This window comes from Bombina bombina, chromosome 1 (genome assembly GCF_027579735.1).
Source record: "Bombina bombina isolate aBomBom1 chromosome 1, aBomBom1.pri, whole genome shotgun sequence".
NCBI lineage: Eukaryota > Metazoa > Chordata > Amphibia > Anura > Bombinatoridae > Bombina > Bombina bombina.
This window is the reverse complement of record NC_069499.1, coordinates 418,545,444-418,566,182: the sequence shown is the minus strand read 5'-3', so window position 1 is coordinate 418,566,182 and position 20,739 is coordinate 418,545,444. Positions and strand designations below refer to the sequence as shown.

Below are 20,739 nucleotides of genomic sequence, written 5' to 3'. Positions count from 1 at the left end.
CAGGTTGTAACTAAGATCCATTGCTGTTCTCACACATAACTGAAGAGATGGGTAACTTCAGCTGGGGGAATAGCGTGCAGGGTCTCCTGCTATGAGGTATGTGCAGTTTTAAATTTTTCTAGAGAAATGATATGCTAGAAAATGCTGACAATACCGGATTTATTTAAGGTAAGCCTGATTACAGTGATTTAATAACGACTGGTATCATGCTTGCTGTAAAGGGTAATATTTTTATTATTTACTCACATTACTGAATAGATATAACGTTTGCTTGAAGGTGTATGAACGTTTATTACATATTGGTGATGAAACTATATCCTGGGGCCCAGTTTTTCCACATGGCTGACTAGATTTTGCCTAGGGATAGTTTTTTAAGGCCCTCTCACTGTGAGTACAGGCTGGGAGGGGCCTATTTTCGGCCTAAATTGTGCATTCGTTTTTGCAGTTTGAGACATTCAGCTTCCCTGAAGGAGTCCCCTGAACATTTAGGACCTCTCTAAAGGGTTTGTGTGCCTTCCAAAGTCGTTGTATGGGCAGGTAGGGCCACAGTAGAGCTGTGGCAGTTTGGTGTGACTGTTTAAAAACGTTTATATCGTTTTTTTGATCTGGTTTTGAAACTAAGGGGTTAATAATCCATTTGCAAGTGGGTGCAATGCTCTTTTAGCCTATTATACACACTGTAAAAATTTCGTAAGATTTACTGCTTTTTTCACTGTTTTGCAGTTTTCTGTGATTGTTTTTTTCTCTTAAAGGCACAGTACCGTTTTTATTTTTTGTTTGTTCACAGTTATTAAAGTGTTTTCCAAGCTTGCTGGTCTCATTACTAGTCTGTTTAAACATGTCTGACATAGAGGAAACTCATTGTTCATTATGTTTAGAAGCCATTGTGGAACCCCCTCTTAGAATGTGTACCAAATGCACTGATTTTACTATAGATTACAAAGACCATATTCTGGCTTTAAAAAAATTATCACCAGAAGAAATTGACAAGGAGGAAGTTATGCCGTCTAACTCTCCCCACGTGTCAGATCCTATAAATCCCGCTCAGGGGACGCCTAGTACATCTAGCGCGCCCATTGCGTATACCTTGCAAGTCATGGCGGCAGTTATGAATCATACCCTTTCAGAGGTATTATCTAAACTGCCAGGATTGCAAGGAAAGCGAGACAGCTCTGGGACTAGAATAAATACAGAGCTCTCTGACGCTTTAGTAGCTATGTCTGATACACCCTCACATTATACTGAAGCTGAAGCAGGGAAGCTTCAATCTGTGGGTGAATTTTCTGATTCAGGGAAGATAACTTTAATCTGATTCTGATATGTCTACATTTAAATTTAAGCTTGAACACCTCCGCGTATTGCTCAGGGAGGTTTTAGCAACTCTGGACGACTGTGACACTATTGTAGTCCCAGAGAAATTATGTAGATTGGATAAATACTATGCAGTATCTACTTACACTGATGTTTTTCCAGTCCCTAAAAGGTTTTCTGAAATTATTACTAAGGAATGGGATAGACCAGGTGCACCGTTCTCTCCCCCTCCTGTTTTTAAAAAAATGTTTCCTATAGACGCCGCTACACGGGACTTATGGCAGACGGTCCCTAAGGTGGAGGGAGCAGTTTCTACTCTAGCTAAGCGTACCACTATCCCTGTCAAGGACAGTTGTGCTTTTCTATATCCAATGGATAAAAAATTAGAGGGTTACCTTAAGAAAATTTTTATTCAACATGGTTTTATTCTCCAGCCTCTTGCATGCATTGCCCCAGTCACTGCTGCTGTGGCTTTCTGGTTTGAGTCCCTAGAGGAGGCTCTACAGGTTGAAACCCCGTTGGAAGATATTATTGACAAGCTTAGGGCCCTTAAGCTAGCCAATTCATTTGTTTCTGATGCCGTTGTTCATTTAACCAAGCTAACGGCTAAAAATTCAGGGCTATTCAGGCGCGCAGGGCGCTATGGCTTAAATCTTGTTCAGCTGACGTGACTTCAAAGTCTAAACTTCTCAACATTCCCTTCAAAGGACAGACCCTATTCGGGCCTGGACTGAAGGAGATAATTTCTGACATCACTGGAGGAAAAGGTCACGCCCTTCCTCAAGACAGGTCCAACAAATTAAGGACCAAACAGTCTAGTTTTCGCCCCTTTCGAAACTTCAAGAGTGGAACTTCCTCTAACACAAAACAGGAGGGAACTTTTGCCCAGTCTAAGCCGGTCTGGAGACCTAACCAGGCTTGGAACAAGGGGAAACAGGCCAAAAGCCTGCTGCTGCCTCTAAGACAGCATGAAGGAGCACCCCCCGATCCGGAAACGGATCTAGTAGGGGGCAGACTCTCTCTCTTTGCCCAGGCTTGGGCAAGAGATGTCCAGGATCCCTGGGCATTGGAAATTGTGTCCAAGGGTTATCTTCTGGAATTCAAAACCTCTCCCCCAAAAGGGAGATTTCATCTCTCACTTTTATCTGCAAACCAGATAAAAAGAGAGGCATTCTTACATTGTGTTCAAGACCTTCTAATTATGGGAGTGATCCACCCAGTTCCTCAGGAGGAACAGGGTCAGGGCTTCTATTCAAATCTGTTTGTAGTTCCCAAGAAAGAGGTCTCAAAATCTTAAACATATTTCTCAGAGTTCCATCCTTCAAGATGGAGACTATTCGAACCATCCTTCCTATGATCCAGGAGGGTCAATATATGACTACCGTAGACCTAAAGGATGCTTATCTTCACATCCTGATACACAAAGATCATCATCGTTTTCTCAGGTTTGCCTTTCTAGACAGGCACTACCAGTTTGTGGCTCTTCCCTTCGGGTTGGCCACGGCACCAAGAATCTTTACATAAGTTCTAGGGTCCCTTCTAGCGGTCCTAAGGCCGCGGGGTATAGCAGTAGCCCCTTACTTAGATGACATTCTGATACAGGCGTCGACTTTTCAAGTTGCCAGGTCCCACACGGACATTGTTCTGGCATTTCTGAGGTCCCATGGGTGATGGGTGGAAGGTGAACAAAGAAAAGAGCTCTCTATCACCTCTAACAAAAGTTTCATTCCTAGGGACTCTGATAGATTCGGTAGAAATGAAGATTTACCTAACGAAGGCCAGATTGTCAAAACTTCTAGACTCTTGCCGTGTTCTTTATTCCACTTCTCGTCCTTCAGTGGCTCAGTGTATGGACGTAATCGGTTTAATGGTAGCAGCAATGGACATAGTACCGTTTGCCCGCCTACATCTCAGACCGCTGCAACTTTGCATGCTCAGTCAGTGGAATGGGGATTACACAGATTTGTCCCCTCTACTAAATCTGGATCAAGAAACCAGGGATTCTCTTCTCTGGTGGCTATCTCAGGTCCATCTGTCCAAGGGGATAAGCTTCCGCAGGCCAGATTGGACTATAGTAACGACAGATGCCAGCCTTCTGGGCTGGGGTGCAGTCTGGAACTCCCTGAAGGCTCAGGGCTTGTGGACTCAGGAGGAGACACTCCTTCCGATAAACATTCTGGAACTAAGAGCGATATTCAATGCTCTTCAGGCTTGGCCTCAGCTTGCTGCGGTCAGGTTCATCAGATTTCAGTCGGACAATATCACGACTGTAGCCTACATCAACCATCAAGGGGGAACAAGGAGTTCCCTTGCAATGTTGGAGGTTTCAAAAATAATTCTATGGGCAGAGATTCACTCTTGCCATCTATCAGCTATCCATATCCCAGGAATAGAGAACTTGGAGGCGGATTTTCTAAGTCGGCAGACTTTTCATCCGGGGGAGTGGGAACTCCATCCGGAAGTGTTTGCACAGTTGATTCAATGTTGGGGCAAACCAGAATTGGATCTCATGGCGTCTCGTCAGAACGCAAGCTTCCACCATTTCCTCTGCTCCCTCGTCTGATTGCCAAGATCAAGCAGGAGAGAGCATCAGTGATTTTGATAGCACCTGCGTGGCCACGCAGGACTTGGTATGCAGATCTGGTAGACATCTCTTCCACCATGGACTCTACCGCTGAGACAGGACCTTCTACTTCAGGGTCCTTTCTACCATCCATATCTAATTTCTCTGCGTCTGACTGCTTGGAGATTGAACGCTTGATTTTATCAAAACGCGGTTTCTCCGAGTCAGTCATTGATACCTTAATTCAGGCTCGAAAGCCTGTCACCAGGAAAATCTATCATAAGATATGGTGTAAATATCTTCATTATCTTCATTGGTGTGAATCCAAGGGTTACTCATGGAGTAAAGTCAGGATTCCCAGGATATTATCTTTTCTCCAAGAGGGATTGGAGAAGGGATTGTCAGCTAGTTCCTTAAAGGGACAGATTTCTGCTCTGTCTATTCTTTTGCACAAGCGTCTGGCGGATGTTCCAAACGTTCAGGCGTTTTGTCAGGCTTTAGTTGGAATCAAGCCTGTGTTTAAACCTGTTGCTCCGCCATGTAGTTTAAATTTAGTTCTTAAGGTTCTTCGAAGGGTTCCGATTGAACCTCTGCATTCGATAGATATCAAGCTTTTATCTTGGAAAGTTCTGTTTTTGGTAGCTATTTCTTCGGCTCGAAGAGTTTCAGAGTTATCTGCCTTACAGTGTGATTCCCCTTATCTGATCTTCCATGCAGATAAGGTAGTTTTGCGTACCAAACCTGGGTTTCTTCCTAAGGTGGTATCTAATAAGAATATCAATCAGGAGATTGTTGTTCCGTCACTGTGTCCTAATCCTTCTTCAAAGAAGGAACGTCTATAACATAATCTTGACGTGGTTCGTGCTTTAAAGTTTTATTTACAAGCTACTAAGGATTTTCGTCAAACATCGGCATTGTTTGTTGTTTACTCTGGATAGAGAAGAGGCCAAAAGGCTTCAGCAACTTCTCTTTCCTTTTGGTTAAGAAGTATAATCCGCTTATTTTATGAGACTGCTGGCCAGCAGCCTCCTGAAAGAATTACAGCTCATTCCACTAGAGCGGTGGCTTCCACATGGGCTTTTAAAAATGAGGTTTCTGTTGAACAGATTTGTAAGGCGGCGACTTGGTCTTCGCTTCATACTTTTTCTAAATTCTACAAATTTGATACTTTTGCTTTTTCGGAGGCTATTTTTGGGAGAAAGGTCTTACAGGCAGTGGTGCCTTCCGTTTAAGCGCCTGCCTTGTCCCTCCCTTCATCCGTGTCCTATAGCTTTGGTATTGGTATCCCACAAGTAATGGATGAATCCGTTGACTGGATACACCTTACAAGAGAAAAGAAAATTTATGCTTACCTGATAAATGTATTTCTCCAACATAGGTGTGTCCGGTCCACGGCGTCATCCTTACTTGTGGGATATTCTCTTCCCCAACAGGAAATGGCAAAGAGCCCAGCAAAGCTGGTCACATGATCCCTCCTAGGCTCCGCCTTCCCCAGTCATTCTCTTTGCCGTTGTACAGGCAACATCTCCACGGAGATGGCTTAGAGTTTTTTGGTGTTTAACTGTAGTTTTTATTATTCAATCAAGAGTTTGTTATTTTAAAATAGTGCTGGTATGTACTATTTACTCTGAAACAGAAAAGAGATGAAGATTTCTGTTTGTAAGAGGAAAATGATTTTAGCAACCGTTACTAAAATCGATGGCTGTTTCCACACAGGACTGTTGAGAGGAATTAACTTCAGTTGGGGGAAACAGTGAGCAGACTTTTGCTGCTTGAGGTATGACACATTTCTAACAAGACGATGTAATGCTGGAAGCTGTCATTTTCCCTATGGGATCCGGTAAGCCATTTTTATTACATAAAGAATAAAAGGGCTTCACAAGGGCTTTTAAGACTGTAGACATTTTCTGGGCTAAAACGATTTATATATAAGCATATTTTATACTCCATAGCCTTGAGGAATTATTTTAATCTTGGGAATTATGTAAAATAACCGGCAGGCACTGTATTTGACACCTTATTCTCTAGGGGCTTTCCCTAATCATAGGCAGAGTCTCATTTTCGCGCCTCTATTGCGCACTTGTTTTTGGGAAGCATGACATGCAGATGCATGTGTGAGGAGCTCTGATACATAGAAAAGACTTTCTGAAGGCGTCATTTGGTATCGTATTCCCCTTTGGGCTTGGTTGGGTCTCAGCAAAGCAGATACCAGGGACTGTAAAGGGGTTAAATATAAAAACGGCTCCGGTTCTGTTATTTTAAGGGTTAAAGCTTCCAAATTTGGTGTGCAATACTTTTAAGGCTTTAAGACACTGTGGTGAAATTTTGGTGAATTTTGAACAATTCCTTCATACTTTTTCACATTTGCAGTAATAAAGTGTGTTCAGTTTAAAATTTAAAGTGACAGTAACGGTTTTATTTTAAAACGTTTTTTGTACTTTGTTATCAAGTTTATGCCTGTTTAACATGTCTGAACTACCAGATAGACTGTGTTCTGTATGTGGGGAAGCCAAGGTTCCTTCTCACTTAAATAGATGTGATTTATGTGACACAAAATTTAGAGAAAATGATGCCCAAGATGATTCCTCAAGTGAGGGGAGTAAGCATGGTACTGCATCATCCCCTCCTTCGTCTACACCAGTCTTGCCCACACAGGAGGCCCCTAGTACATCTAGTGCGCCAATACTCCTTACTATGCAACAATTAACGGCTGTAATGGATAATTCTATCAAAAACATTTTAGCCAAAATGCCCACTTATCAGCGAAAGCGTGACTGCTCTGTTTTAGAAAATACTGAAGAGCATGAGGACGCTGATGATATTGGTTCTGAAGTGCCCCTACACCAGTCTGAGGGGGCCAGGGAGGTTTTGTCTGAGGGAGAAATTTCAGATTCAGGGAAAATTTCTCAACAAGCTGAACCTGATGTGATTACATTTAAATTTAAATTGGAACATCTCCGCGCTCTGCTTAAGGAGGTGTTATCTACTCTGGATGATTGTGAGAATTTGGTCATTCCAGAGAAATTATGTAAAATGGACAAGTTCCTAGAGGTCCCGGGGCCCCCCGAAGCTTTTCCTATACCCAAGCGTGTGGCGGACATTGTAAATAAAGAATGGGAAAGGCCCGGTATACCTTTCGTCCCTCCCCCCATATTTAAGAAATTGTTTCCTATGGTCGACCCCAGAAAGGACTTATGGCAGACAGTCCCCAAGGTCGAGGGGGCGGTTTCTACTCTAAACAAACGCACCACTATACCCATAGAAGATAGTTGTGCTTTCAAAGATCCTATGGATAAAAAATTAGAGGGTTTGCTTAAAAAGATGTTTGTTCAGCAAGGTTACCTTCTACAACCAATTTCATGCATTGTTCCTGTCACTACAGCAGCGTGTTTCTGGTTCGATGAACTAGAAAAGGCGCTCAATAAAAATTCTTCTTATGAGGAGATTATGGACAGAATTCATGCTCTCAAATTGGCTAACTCTTTCACCCTAGACGCCACTTTGCAATTGGCTAGGTTAGCGGCGAAAAATTCTGGTTTTGCTATTGTGGCGCGCAGAGCGCTTTGGCTAAAATCTTGGTCAGCGGATGCGTCTTCCAAGAACAAATTGCTTAACATTCCTTTCAAGGGGAAAACGCTGTTTGGCCCTGACTTGAAAGAGATTATTTCTGATATCACTGGGGGCAAGGGCCACGCCCTTCCTCAGGATAGGTCTTTCAAGGCCAAAAATAAACCTAATTTTCGTCCCTTTCGCAGAAACGGACCAGCCCCAAGTGCTACGTCCTCTAAGCAAGAGGGTAATACTCCTCAAGCCAAGCCAGCCTGGAGGCCAATGTAAGGCTGGAACAAAGGAAAGCAGGCCAAGAAACCTGCCACTGCTACCAAGACAGCATGAGATGTTGGCCCCCGATCCGGGACCGGATCTGGTGGGGGGCAGACTCTCTCTCTTCGCTCAGGCTTGGGCAAGAGATGTTCTGGATCCTTGGGCGCTAGAAATAGTCTCCCAAGGTTATCTTCTGGAATTCAAGGGGCTTCCCCCAAGGGGGAGGTTCCACAGGTCTCAATTGTCTTCAGACCACATAAAAAAACAGGCATTCTTACATTGTGTAGAAGACCTGTTAAAAATGGGAGTGATTCATCCTGTTCCATTAAGAGAACAAGGGATGGGGTTCTACTCCAATCTGTTCGTAGTTCCCAAAAAAGAGGGAACATTCAGACCAATCTTAGATCTCAAGATCCTAAACAAGTTTCTCAAGGTTCCATCGTTCAAAATGGAAACCATTCGAACAATTCTTCCTTCCATCCAGGAAGGTCAATTCATGACCACGGTGGATTTAAAGGATGCGTATCTACATATTCCTATCCACAAGGAACATCATCGGTTCCTAAGGTTCGCATTCCTGGACAAGCATTACCAGTTTGTGGCACTTCCGTTCGGATTAGCCACTGCTCCAAGAATTTTCACAAAGGTACTAGGGTCCCTTCTAGCGGTGCTAAGACCAAGGGGCATTGCAGTAGTACCTTACTTGGACGACATTCTGATTCAAGCGTCGTCCCTTCCACAAGCAAAGGCTCACACGGACATTGTCCTGGCCTTTCTCAGATCTCACGGGTGGAAAGTGAACGTAGAAAAAAGTTCTCTATCTCCGTCAACAAGGGTTCCCTTCTTGGGAACAATAATAGACTCCTTAGAAATGAGGATTTTTCTGACAGAGGCCAGAAAATCAAAACTTCTAAACTCTTGTCAAATACTTCATTCTGTTCCTCTTCCTTCCATAGCGCAGTGCATGGAAGTAATAGGTTTGATGGTAGCGGCAATGGACATAGTTCCTTTTGCGCGAATTCATCTAAGACCATTACAACTGTGCATGCTCAGTCAGTGGAATGGGGACTATACAGACTTGTCTCCGACGATACAAGTAGATCAGAGGACCAGAGATTCACTCAGTTGGTGGCTGTCCCTGGACAACCTGTCACAGGGGATGAGCTTCCGCAGATCAGAGTGGGTCATTGTCACGACCGACGCCAGTCTGGTGGGCTGGGGCGCGGTCTGGGGACCCCTGAAAGCGCAGGGTCTTTGGTCTCGGGAAGAATCTATTCTCCCGATAAATATTCTGGAACTGAGAGCGATATTCAATGCTCTCAAGACTTGGCCTCAACTAGCAAAGACCAAGTTCATACGGTTTCAATCAGACAACATGACGACTGTTGCGTACATCAACCATCAGGGGGGAACAAGGAGTTCCCTGGCGATGGAAGAAGTGACCAAAATCATTCTATGGGCGGAGACTCACTCCTGCCACTTGTCTGCAATCCACATTCCAGGAGTGGAAAACTGGGAAGCGGATTTTCTGAGTCGTCAGACATTTCATCCGGGGGAGTGGGAACTCCATCCGGAAATCTTTGCCCAAATCACTCAACTGTGGGGCATTCCAGACATGGATCTGATGGCCTCTCGTCAGAACTTCAAGGTTCCTTGCTACGGGTCCAGATCCAGGGATCCCAAGGCGACTCTAGTAGATGCACTAGTAGCACCTTGGACCTTCAAACTAGCTTATGTATTCCCGCCGTTTCCTCTCATCCCCAGGCTGGTAGCCAGGATCAATCAGAAGAGGGCATCGGTGATCTTGATAGCTCCTGCGTGGCCACGCAGGACTTGGTATGCAGACCTGGTGAATATGTCATCGGCTCCACCATGGAAGCTACCTTTGAGACGAGACCTTCTTGTTCAAGGTCCGTTCGAACATCCGAATCTGGTCTCACTCCAACTGACTGCTTGGAGATTGAACGCTTGATCTTATCAAAGCGAGGGTTCTCAGATTCTGTCATTGATACTCTTGTTCAGGCCAGAAAGCCTGTAACTAGAAAAATCTACCACAAAATATGGAAAAAATATATCTATTGGTGTGAATCTAAAGGATTCCCTTGGGACAAGATAAGAGTTCCTAAGATTCTATCCTTTCTTCAAGAAGGTTTGGAGAAAGGATTATCTGCAAGTTCTTTGAAAGGACAGATTTCTGCCTTGTCTGTGTTACTTCACAAAAAGCTGGCAGCTGTGCCAGATGTTCAAGCCTTTGTTCAGGCTCTGGTTAGAATCAAGCCTGTTTACAAACCTTTGACTCCTCCTTGGAGTCTCAATTTAGTTCTTTCAGTTCTTCAGGGGGTTCCGTTTGAACCCTTACATTCCGTTGATATTAAGTTATTATCTTGGAAAGTTTTGTTTTTGGTTGCAATTTCTTCTGCTAGAAGAGTTTCAGAATTATCTGCTCTGCAGTGTTCTCCTCCTTATCTGGTGTTCCATGCAGATAAGGTGGTTCTGCGTACTAAACCTGGTTTTCTTCCGAAAGTTGTTTCTAACAAAAACATTAACCAGGAGATAGTCGTGCCTTCTTTGTGTCCGAATCCAGTTTCAAAGAAGGAACGTTTGTTGCACAATTTGGATGTAGTTCGTGCTCTAAAATTCTATTTAGATGCTACAAAGGATTTTAGACAAACATCTTCCTTGTTTGTTGTTTATTCTGGTAAAAGGAGAGGTCAAAAAGCAACTTCTACCTCTCTCTCTTTTTGGATTAAAAGCATCATCAGATTGGCTTATGAGACTGCCGGACGGCAGCCTCCTGAAAGAATCACAGCTCATTCCACTAGGGCTGTGGCTTCCACATGGGCCTTCAAGAACGAGGCTTCTGTTGATCAGATATGTAAGGCAGCGACTTGGTCTTCACTGCACACTTTTACTAAATTTTACAAATTTGATACTTTTGCTTCTTCTGAGGCTATTTTTGGGAGAAAGGTTTTGCAAGCCGTGGTGCCTTCCATCTAGGTGACCTGATTTGCTCCCTCCCTTCATCCGTGTCCTAAAGCTTTGGTATTGGTTCCCACAAGTAAGGATGACGCCGTGGACCGGACACACCTATGTTGGAGAAAACAGAATTTATGTTTACCTGATAAATTACTTTCTCCAACGGTGTGTCCGGTCCACGGCCCGCCCTGGTTTTTTAATCAGGTCTGATAATTTATTTTCTTTAACTACAGTGACCACGGTATCATATGGTTTCTCCTATGCAAATATTCCTCCTTTACGTCGGTCGAATGACTGGGGAAGGCGGAGCCTAGGAGGGATCATGTGACCAGCTTTGCTGGGCTCTTTGCCATTTCCTGTTGGGGAAGAGAATATCCCACAAGTAAGGATGACGCCGTGGACCGGACACACCGTTGGAGAAAGTAATTTATCAGGTAAACATAAATTCTGTTTTCTCTTGTGGTGTATCCAGTCCACGGCCCGCCCTGTCATTTTAAGGGAGGTGTTTTTTATTTTTAAACTACAGTCACCACTGCACCCTATAGTTTCTCCTTTCTCTTGCTTGTCTTCGGTCGAATGACTGGAGGTGGCAGTTAGGGGAGGAGCTATATAGACAGCTCTGCTGTGGGTGTTCCTCTTGCAGCTTCCTGTTGGGAAGGAGAATATCCCACAAGTAATGGATGAATCCGTGGACTGGATACACCACAAGAGAAATAAATTTATCAGGTAAGCATACATTTTGTTTTTTTGTAGGTAAATAAAACTATTTAAATTGTTCTTATTAAAGAGAAAGTCTAGTCAAAAATTATAATTTCATGATTCAAATAAGGCATGCAATTTTAATCAAATTTCGAATTTACTTTTATCATAAAATTTGCCCTTGAAGAAGATGCCTCTTATCTCAGCGGATTTTGACAGTTTTTCAGAGCTAGACAGCACCAGTTGATGTGTGCCATATAGATAACATTATGCTCACTCTCGTGTTTGTTATTTATGAGTCAGCACTGATTGGCTAAAATTCATGTCTTTCAAAAAAACTGAAATAAGGGGACAGTCTGAAGAGATTTAGATACAAGGTTAGATACAACTGTTGAAAAGTTGATCAAATATAAATTATTAAGCTATTAAACTGGAGAATGTTTACCTCCCCAATAATTTCATAATTATTTGTTTGTTATGGTATATAACTAAATCAGTAATTTTCTGCTTTAACTTCAAAAACAAGAAACTGAAAAACATAATTTATGTAAGAACTTACCTGATAAATTAATTTCTTTCATATTGGCAAGAGTCCATGAGCTAGTGACGTATGGGATATACAATCCTACCAGGAGGGGCAAAGTTTCCCAAACCTCAAAATGCCTATAAATACACCCCTCACCACACCCACAATTCAGTTTAACGAATAGCCAAGTAGTGGGGTGAAAAAGAAAGGAGTAAAAAGCATGAAAAAAGGAATTTGGAAATAATTGTGCTTTATACAAAAAAATCATAACCACCATAAAAAGGGTGGGTCTCATGGACTCTTGCCAATATGAAAGAAATGAATTTATCAGGTAAATTCTTACATAAATTATGCTTTCTTTCATATAATTGGCCACAAACTAGTGACGTATGGGATAGAAAAACCCAAGATGTGGAACTCCACACAAGAGTCACTAGAGAGGGAGGGATACAATAATAACAGCCATTTTCCACTGAGAAAATTAAATCCAAAACCAAAAAGATAAGTTTTCTCATAAATGAAAGAAAAAAACTTAAAACTTAAGCAGAGGAATCGAACTGAAACAGCTGCCTGAAGAACTTTTCTACCAAAAACTGCTTCCAAGAAGCAAATACATCAAAACGGTAGAATTTAGTAAATGTATGCAAAGAAGACCAAATTGCTGCTTTGCAAATCTGATCAACTGAAGCTTCATTCTTAAAAGTCGACGTGGAGACTGATCTAGTAGCATGAGCTGTAATTCTCTGAGGCAGGGGGCCTGACCCGACTCCAAATAAGCCTGATGAATCAAAAGCTTTAACCAAGATGCCAAGGAAATGGCAGAAGCCTTCTGACCTTTCCTAGAACCAGAAAAGATACCAAATAGACTAGAAGTCTTCCTGAAATCTTTAGTAGCTTCAACATATTTCAAAACTCTTACCACATCCAAAGAATGCAAGGATTTCTCCAACGAATTCTTAGGATTAGGACACAAAGAAGGGACAATTATTTCTCTATTAATGTTGTTAGAATTCACAACCTTAGGTAAGAATTTAAATGAAGTCCGCAAAACTGCCTGATGGAAAACCTGAAAAGGAGATTCACAAGAAAGAGCAGATAATTCAGAAACTCTTCTAGCAGAAGAGATGGCTAAAAGAAACAACACTTTCCAAGAAAGTAGTTTAATGTCCAAAGAATGCATAGGCCCAAAAGGAGGAGCTTGTAAGGCCTTCAAAACTGTCATGGTGCCAGGAATCAGACTGAGACAAGAAGTGCAAAAATAATCACACCTTTATTAATAGCAAAAAATTCTTAAATGCTCACAAGTCAAATAACAAGCCAGGAGTCAAAACCAGAGCAGGTAGTCAGACGAGCCAAGTCAAGAGCCAAAGCGAATAGTCAGACGAGCCGGAATCAGGAACAAGGAGAACAGCAGAGTCAGGAACAAGCCAGTGATCAGGAACCAGGAAGGACGACAGGCAGCCAGGTAATACACAGGAACTCTCACAAACAGGTCTCAGACAACGCAAAGGCAAAGCATACTGAACAGAGGCCCTTTAAAAAATAAATGATGACATCACAATTCTGAGACTGCATCCCGTCTCACATGGATGATGCACAACAGTCTGGCCATAAAAGGAAGTGCAGGAAGTGAGCAGCATCCCCCACAATGCACCAAGTAAGGAAGAGAGGTGAGTAAAATGGCTGCCAGCAGCACATGGCAAACACAACAGGGAAAAACCCTGACAAAAACCAAATTAAGACTCCAAGGAGGAGAGATTGATATAATGACAGGCTTGATACGGGCCAAAGCCTGTACAAAACAGTGAATATCAGGAAGCTTAGCAATCTTTCTGTGAAATAAAACAGAAAGAGCAGAGATTTGTCCCTTTAAGGAACTTGCAGACAAACCTTTATCTAAACCATCCTGAAGAAACTGTAAAATTCTAGGAATTCTAAAAGAATACCAGGAGAATTTATGAGAAGAACACCCATGAAATATAAGTCTTCCAAACACTATAATAAATCTTCCTAGAAACAGACTGAGTCAGAGAAACCTCTATGACTAAGTACTAGGCATTCAATTTTCATACCTTCAAATTTAATGATTTGAGATCCTGATGGAAAAACAGACCTTGAGACAGAAGGTCTAGCCTTAATGGAAGTGGCCAAGGTTGGCAGCTGGACATCCGAACAAGATCCGCATACCAAAACCTTTGAGGCCATGCTGGAGCTACCAGCAACACAAACGATTGTTCCATAATGATTTTGGAAATCACTATTGGAAGAAGAACTAGTGGCGGGAAGATATAAGCAGGTTGGTAACACCAAGGTACTGCTAATGCACCCACTGCTTCGGCCTGAGAAACCCTGGACCTGGACAGGTACCTGGGAAGTTTCTTGTTTAAATGGGAAGCCATAAGATCTGTTTCTGGAAGACCCCACATCTGAACAATATGAGAAAACACATCTGGATGGAGCGACCACTCCCCCGGATGTAAAGTCTGACGGCTGAGATAATCCGCTTCCCAATTTTCTATACCTGAGATATGAACCGCAGAAATAAGACAGGAGCTGGATTCCGCCCAAGCAAGTATCCAAGATACTTCTTTCATGGTTTGGGGACTGCGAGTCCCACCCTGATGATTGACATATGCCCCAGTTGTGATATTGTCTGTCTGAAAGCAAATGAACGGTTTTCTCTTCAATAGAGGCCACACCTGAAGAGCCCTGAAGATAGCACGGAGTTCTAAAATATTGATTGGTAACCTCACCTCTTGAGGTTTCCAAACCCCTTGTGCTGTCAAAGATCCCCAACCTGAAAGACTTGCATCTGTCCTGATCACAGTCCATGTTGGATGAAAAATAGAGGCCCCTTGAACTATACAATGGTGATCTAACCACCAAGTCAGAGAGAGTCGAACATTGGGATTAAAGGATATTAATTGTGATATCTTTGTATAATCCCTGCACCATTGGTTCAGCATACAAAGCTGGAGAGGTCTCATATGAAAACGAGCAACGGGGATCGCGTCTGATGCTGCAGTCATGAGACCTAGAACTTCCATGCACATAGCCTTTGAAGAGAATGACTGATACTGAAGGTTCCGACAAGCTGAAACCAATTTTAATCGTCTCTTGTCTGTTAGAGACAGAGTCATGGACACTGAATCTACCTGGAAACCTAAAAAGGTAAATTGATCCTCCAACCATGTCTTTGAAGAAACAACACTAGTTGATTTGTGTGAGATTCTGCAGAATGTTAAGACTGAGCTAGTACCAAGAGTACCAATGAGCTAGTACCAAGATATTGTCCAAATAAGGAAATAATGCAATACCCCGTTCACTGTTTACAGAGAGTAGGGCACCAAGAACCTTCGAAAAGATTCTTAGAGCTGACGCTGGGCTAAACGGAAGAGCGACAAATTGGTAATGCTTGTCTAGAAAAGAGAATCTCAGAAACTGATAATGGTCTGGATGAATAGGAATATGAAGATGAGCATCCTGTAAGTATATTGTGGACATATAATGCCCTTGCTGAACAAAAGGCAGAATAGTCCTTATAGTCACCATTTTGAAATTTGGCACTCTTACATAACGATTCAAAATTTTTAGATCCAGAACTGGCCTGAAAGAATTTTCATTCTTTGGGACAATGAACAGATTTGAATAAAACCCAAGACCCTGTTCCTGAAACGGAACTGGTATGATTACTCCTGAAAGCTCCAGGTCTGAAACACACTTCAGAAAAGCTTGAGCCTTTACTGGATTTACTGGGATGCGTGAGAGAAAAAACCTTCTCACAGGAGGTCTTACTCTGAATCCTATTCGGTACCCTTGAGAGACAATACTCTGAATCCAATGATTTTGGACAGAATCTGCCCAAATGCTTTGGAAGAATCTTAATCTGCCCCCTACCAGCTGAGCTGGAATGAGGGCCGCACCTTCATGCAGACTTGGGGGTTGGCTTTGGTTTCTTAAACGGTTTGGATTTACTCCAACTTGAAGAAGGTTTCCAATTGGAACCAGATTCTTTGGGGGAAGGATTAGGTTTCTGTTCCTTATTTTTTCGAAAGGAACGAAAGCGGTTAGAAGCTTTAGATTTACCCTTAGGTCTTTTATCCTGAGGCAAAAAAACTCCCCCGTGACAGTTGAACTAATCAAATCCAACTGAGAACCAAATAACTTATTACCTTGGAAAGAAAGAGATAGTAATCTAGACTTATATACCATGTCAGCATTCCAATATTTAAGCCACAAAGCTCTTCTAGCTAATATAGCTAAAGACATAGATTTAACATCAATTTTGATGATATCAAAAATGGCATCACAAATAAAATGATTAGCATGTTGAAGCAAGCGAACAATGCTAGACAAATCAGGATCCGTTTCCTGTTGCGCTAAGCTTTCGAACCAAAAAGTTGATGCAGCTGCAACATCAGCCATAGAAATGGCATGCCTGAGGAGATGATAAGAATATAAATAAGTTTTCCTTAGATTAGATTCAAGTTTCCTATCTAAAGGTCTTTAAAAGAAGTACTATCTTCCATAGGAATAGTTGTACATTTAGCAAGAGTAGAAATAGCCCCATCAACTTTAAGGATCTTTTCCCAAAACTCCAATGAAACTGCTGGCAAAGGAAACATTTTTTTAAACCTTGAAGAAGGAATAAAATAAGTACCAGGCCTATTCCATTCCTTAGAAATCATATCACAACTAGCACCAGGAACTGGAAAAACCTCTGGAGTAACCACAGGAGGTTTATAAACAGAATTTAAACGTTTACTAGTTTTAATATCAAGAGGACTAGTTTCCTCAATATCCAATATAATCAACACTTTTTTTTAACAAGGAACGAATATACTCTATTTTAAATAAATAAGTAGATTTGTCAGTGTCAATATCTGAGGAAGGATCTTCTGAATCAGATCAGAATTCAGTATGTTGTCGGTCATTAGAAATTTCATCAACTTTATGAGAAGTTTTAAAAGACCATTTACATTACATACCACAGCTGGAGATATAATCTCCACAAATTTACAACAAATGCACTTAGCTTTGGTAGAACTGTTATCAGGCAGCAGGGTTCCAACAGTGGTTTCTGAGACAGGATCAGATTGAGACATCTCGCAAATGTAAGAGAAAAAACAACATATAAAGCAAAATTATCAATTTCCTTATATGGCAGTTTCAGGAATGGAAAAAAAAACAGCATAGCCCTCTAACATAGAAAAAAGGCAAGAGGCACATAGTAATGGGGTTTAACATAATGAAATTATTTGACGGCAAGTATGATGCACAACGTAACTGAAATATTTTTGGCACTAACAACATCCGGAAATGACACACTCGCGTCATTGACAACGCAACCTTAAGCAAGGAACTTGACGTAACTTTGCGCCAAAAAATTATCGCACCAAGAATGACGTAATAAACTTCAACATTTTGCGCCCTTGCGAGCCTAATTTTGCCCGCAAAATTTAAAGAGAAAATAGTCAAATAGAAAAAAGACTATACCCCAGGTAAGAAAAAATATTTTCCTAAATATGCTTTTCCCAAATATGAAACTGACAGTCTGCAAAAGGAAATATACATAAACCTGACTCATGGCAAATATAAGTACAATACATATATTTAGAATTTAATACATAAAGTGCCAAACCATAGCTGAGAGTTTCTTAAGTAATGAAAACATACTTACCAAAAGACACCCATCCACATATAGCAGATAGCCAAACCAGTACTGAAACAGTTATCAGTAGAGGTAACGGGATATGAGAGTATATCGTCGATCTGAATAAGGGAAGTAGGAGATGAATCTCTACGACCGATAACAGAGAACCTATGAAATAGATCTCCCGTGAGGAAAACGATTGCATTCAATAGGTGATACTCCCTTCACAACCCTCTGACATTCGCTGTACTCTGAGAGGAATCGGGCTTCAAAATGCTGAGAAACGCATATCAACGTAGAATCTAAGCACAAACTTCACCACCTCCATAGGAGGCAAAGTTTGTAAAACTGAATTGTGGGTGTGGTGAGGGGTGTATTTATAGGCATTTTAAGGTTTGGGAAACTTTGCCCCTCCTGGTAGGATTGTATATCCCATACGTCACTAGCTAATGGACTCTTGCCAATTACATGAAAGAAAGTTAATATTCTAAAAATGAAACCTTTATGTAGAAAACCATGATGTATATAAAGTCTTAATGACTAGTGGTTTAAATTAATTTGATTAAATCAAATCCACCCAGATATAAACTTTAATTTTTAAATTTCCATATTTTGTCATATATAATGCACCAGAATTTTAAAACAGACCATGGAAAGGTGAGCCACCTTTAGGACAGATATGTAGATTTCTTTCATGTTTTAGCAAAACCTGTATATTCCCATATTTTAAAATAAAGTGCACATCTGTTGTTTTAACGAAGTATGAAAAGAGATAGTGTTGTGCTGCTGTGACTAATTGTATCAGAACAAGGAAAGTGGGTAAGCAGTAGAAATATATTTCTAAACAATAGATTTTGTTGTTGGTTAGAGATATTTTCTCTGCAAGAAAATCACACACATCCATTTATTAGTTATAGAAAGCCATTAAACTGTGCCACCTATTGTTTACAGATGTACATTTGCAGTTGTTGCCCTTTCGTTTGTGTACCTTACCACTGTCTCATTCTGATACTTTGCTTATGCAATGTTTCACTTTTGATTTTTCTCAAGGAGTTTTTTAGCACACACTAACCCCTTTTTTCTTTTCTTAGACTGGTCGATGGCATGTACGATCTTGTAATGAGACTTTCAATTATATATGCAAGAAAAAAGGAACTATTACTAATGAGACAAAATATGACACAGGATGTCTGTCAGTTGAGGTAATAATGTGTTGAAATCTTTATTTTAACATAACAATATGGAACCCAATGATCCTTTCTTTACTTTGTATTAGTTTAAAGGGATACTAAACTCAGTTTTTTCTTTCATGATTCAGATAGAGCATGCAATTTTAAGCAACTTTCTAATTTACTTCTATTATCAAATTGTCTTCGTTCTCTTGGTATCTTTATTTGAAAAGCAGGAATGTAAGATTAGGAGCCGGCCCATTTTTGGTTCAGAACCTGGGTAGCACTTGCTGATTAGTAGCTAAATGTAGCCACCAATCAGCAAGCACTGCCCAGGTGCTGAACCAAAAATAGCCCGGCTTCTAGATTACATTCCTGCTTTTTCAAATAAAGATACCAAGAAAACGAAGAAAAATTGATAATAGGAGTAAATTAGAAAGTTGCTTAAAATTGCACGCTCTATCTGAACCATAAACAAAAATGGGTTTAGTATCCCTTTAAAGTGAGTTTTTCATCCATAGAACCTAGGTTCTATCTGCTGATTGGTGGCTGCATTTCAAGGGAAGGCAGCTCCATGTTGGAGCCATATAAGCACGCACAACAAAAATTGCCAGTCATATTAAAACTACCTAAAACTATTCCCAGATCGCATCATCATTATACTTATGCACATATTGGAGACGCTAATGAAAGGTGGTAATCAAGGGTTTTAAAACATGCCCATCTAGGATAAGTGGCAAAATGCCGCATGCCAATAGCCAATGGGTGTGGTGAAGTAATAATTCTGCCACCTAAAATATTATAGAATCATTTTTCATGAAGCAGGCACAGGCGATCTCTAAGAGGTTATTCCTCTTTTGCTAGTTACCAATATCTGCAGATAAGCACATCAGTATCAGAAAATGTAATTTCTCCAACATAGGTGTGTCCGGTCCACGGCGTCATCCTTACTTGTGGGATATTCTCTTCCCCAACAGGAAATGGCAAAGAGCCCAGCAAAGCTGGTCACATGATCCCTCCTAGGCTCCGCCTACCCCAGTCATTCTCTTTGCCGTTGCACAGGCAACATCTCCACGGAGATGGTTAAGAGTTTTTTGGTGTTTAAATGTAGTTTTTATTCTTCAATCAAGTGTTTGTTATTTTAAAATAGTGCTGGTATGTACTATTTACTCTGAAACAGAAAAGAGATGAAGATTTCTGTTTGTAAGAGGAAGATGATTTTAGCAAACGTTACTAAAATCGATTGCTGTTTCCACACAGGACTGTTGAGATGAAGTAACTTCAGTTGGGGGAAACAGTTGGCAGACTTTTCTGCTTGAGGTATGACTGGCCACATTTCTAACAAGACTATGTAATGCTGGAAGGCTGTCATTTCCCCTATGGGGACCGGTAAGCCATTTTCTTAGATTAAGTAAAAGAATAAAGGGCTTCATAAGGGCTTAAAAAACTGGTAGACATTTTTCTGGGCTAAAACGATTACTTTGCTAAGCATATTTTGCAGATTATAACTCTTAATAGTTATTATAATCTTGGGGATTGTTTTAAAAAACGGCAGGCACTGTATTGGACACCTTTTTCAGATGGGGGCCTTTTCTAGTTATAGGCAGAGCCTCATTTTCGCGCCACTAATGCGCAGTTGTTTTTGGAAAGCAAGGCATGCAGATGCATGTGTGAGGAGCTAAGAACCACTGAAAAAGCTTATAGAAGGCGTCATTTGGTATCGTATTCCCCTCTGGGCTTGGTTGGGTCTCAGCAAAGCAGATAGCTGGGACTGTATAGGGGTTAAATGTAAAAACGGCTCCGGTTCCGTTATATTTGGTGTGCAATACTTTTAAGGCTTTAAGACACTGTGGTGAAATTTTGGTGAATTTTGAACAATTCCTTCATACTTTTTCACATATTCAGTAATAAAGTGTGTTCAGTTTAAAATTTAAAGTGACAGTAACGGTTTTATTTTAAAACGTTTTTTGTGCTTTGTTGACAAGTTTAAGCCTGTTTAACATGTCTGTACCATCAGATA

General features: G+C 41.2%; 1 protein-coding gene across 2 annotated transcripts in view; it reads left to right on the top strand.

The window, feature by feature from the left end:
• Positions 1-20,739, top strand: part of LY75 (lymphocyte antigen 75) — a 1,208,875-nt gene that overhangs the window by 519,848 nt on the left and 668,288 nt on the right. Inside the window, exon 9 of one of the 2 annotated variants that reach the window (XM_053698347.1) lies at positions 18,642-18,752. The exons of the other annotated variant lie outside the window; for it this stretch is intronic. Coding sequence (XP_053554322.1) covers positions 18,642-18,752 — 111 coding nt within the window. The remainder of the gene's footprint in view (positions 1-18,641; positions 18,753-20,739) is intronic. 2 annotated transcript variants of the gene reach the window in all.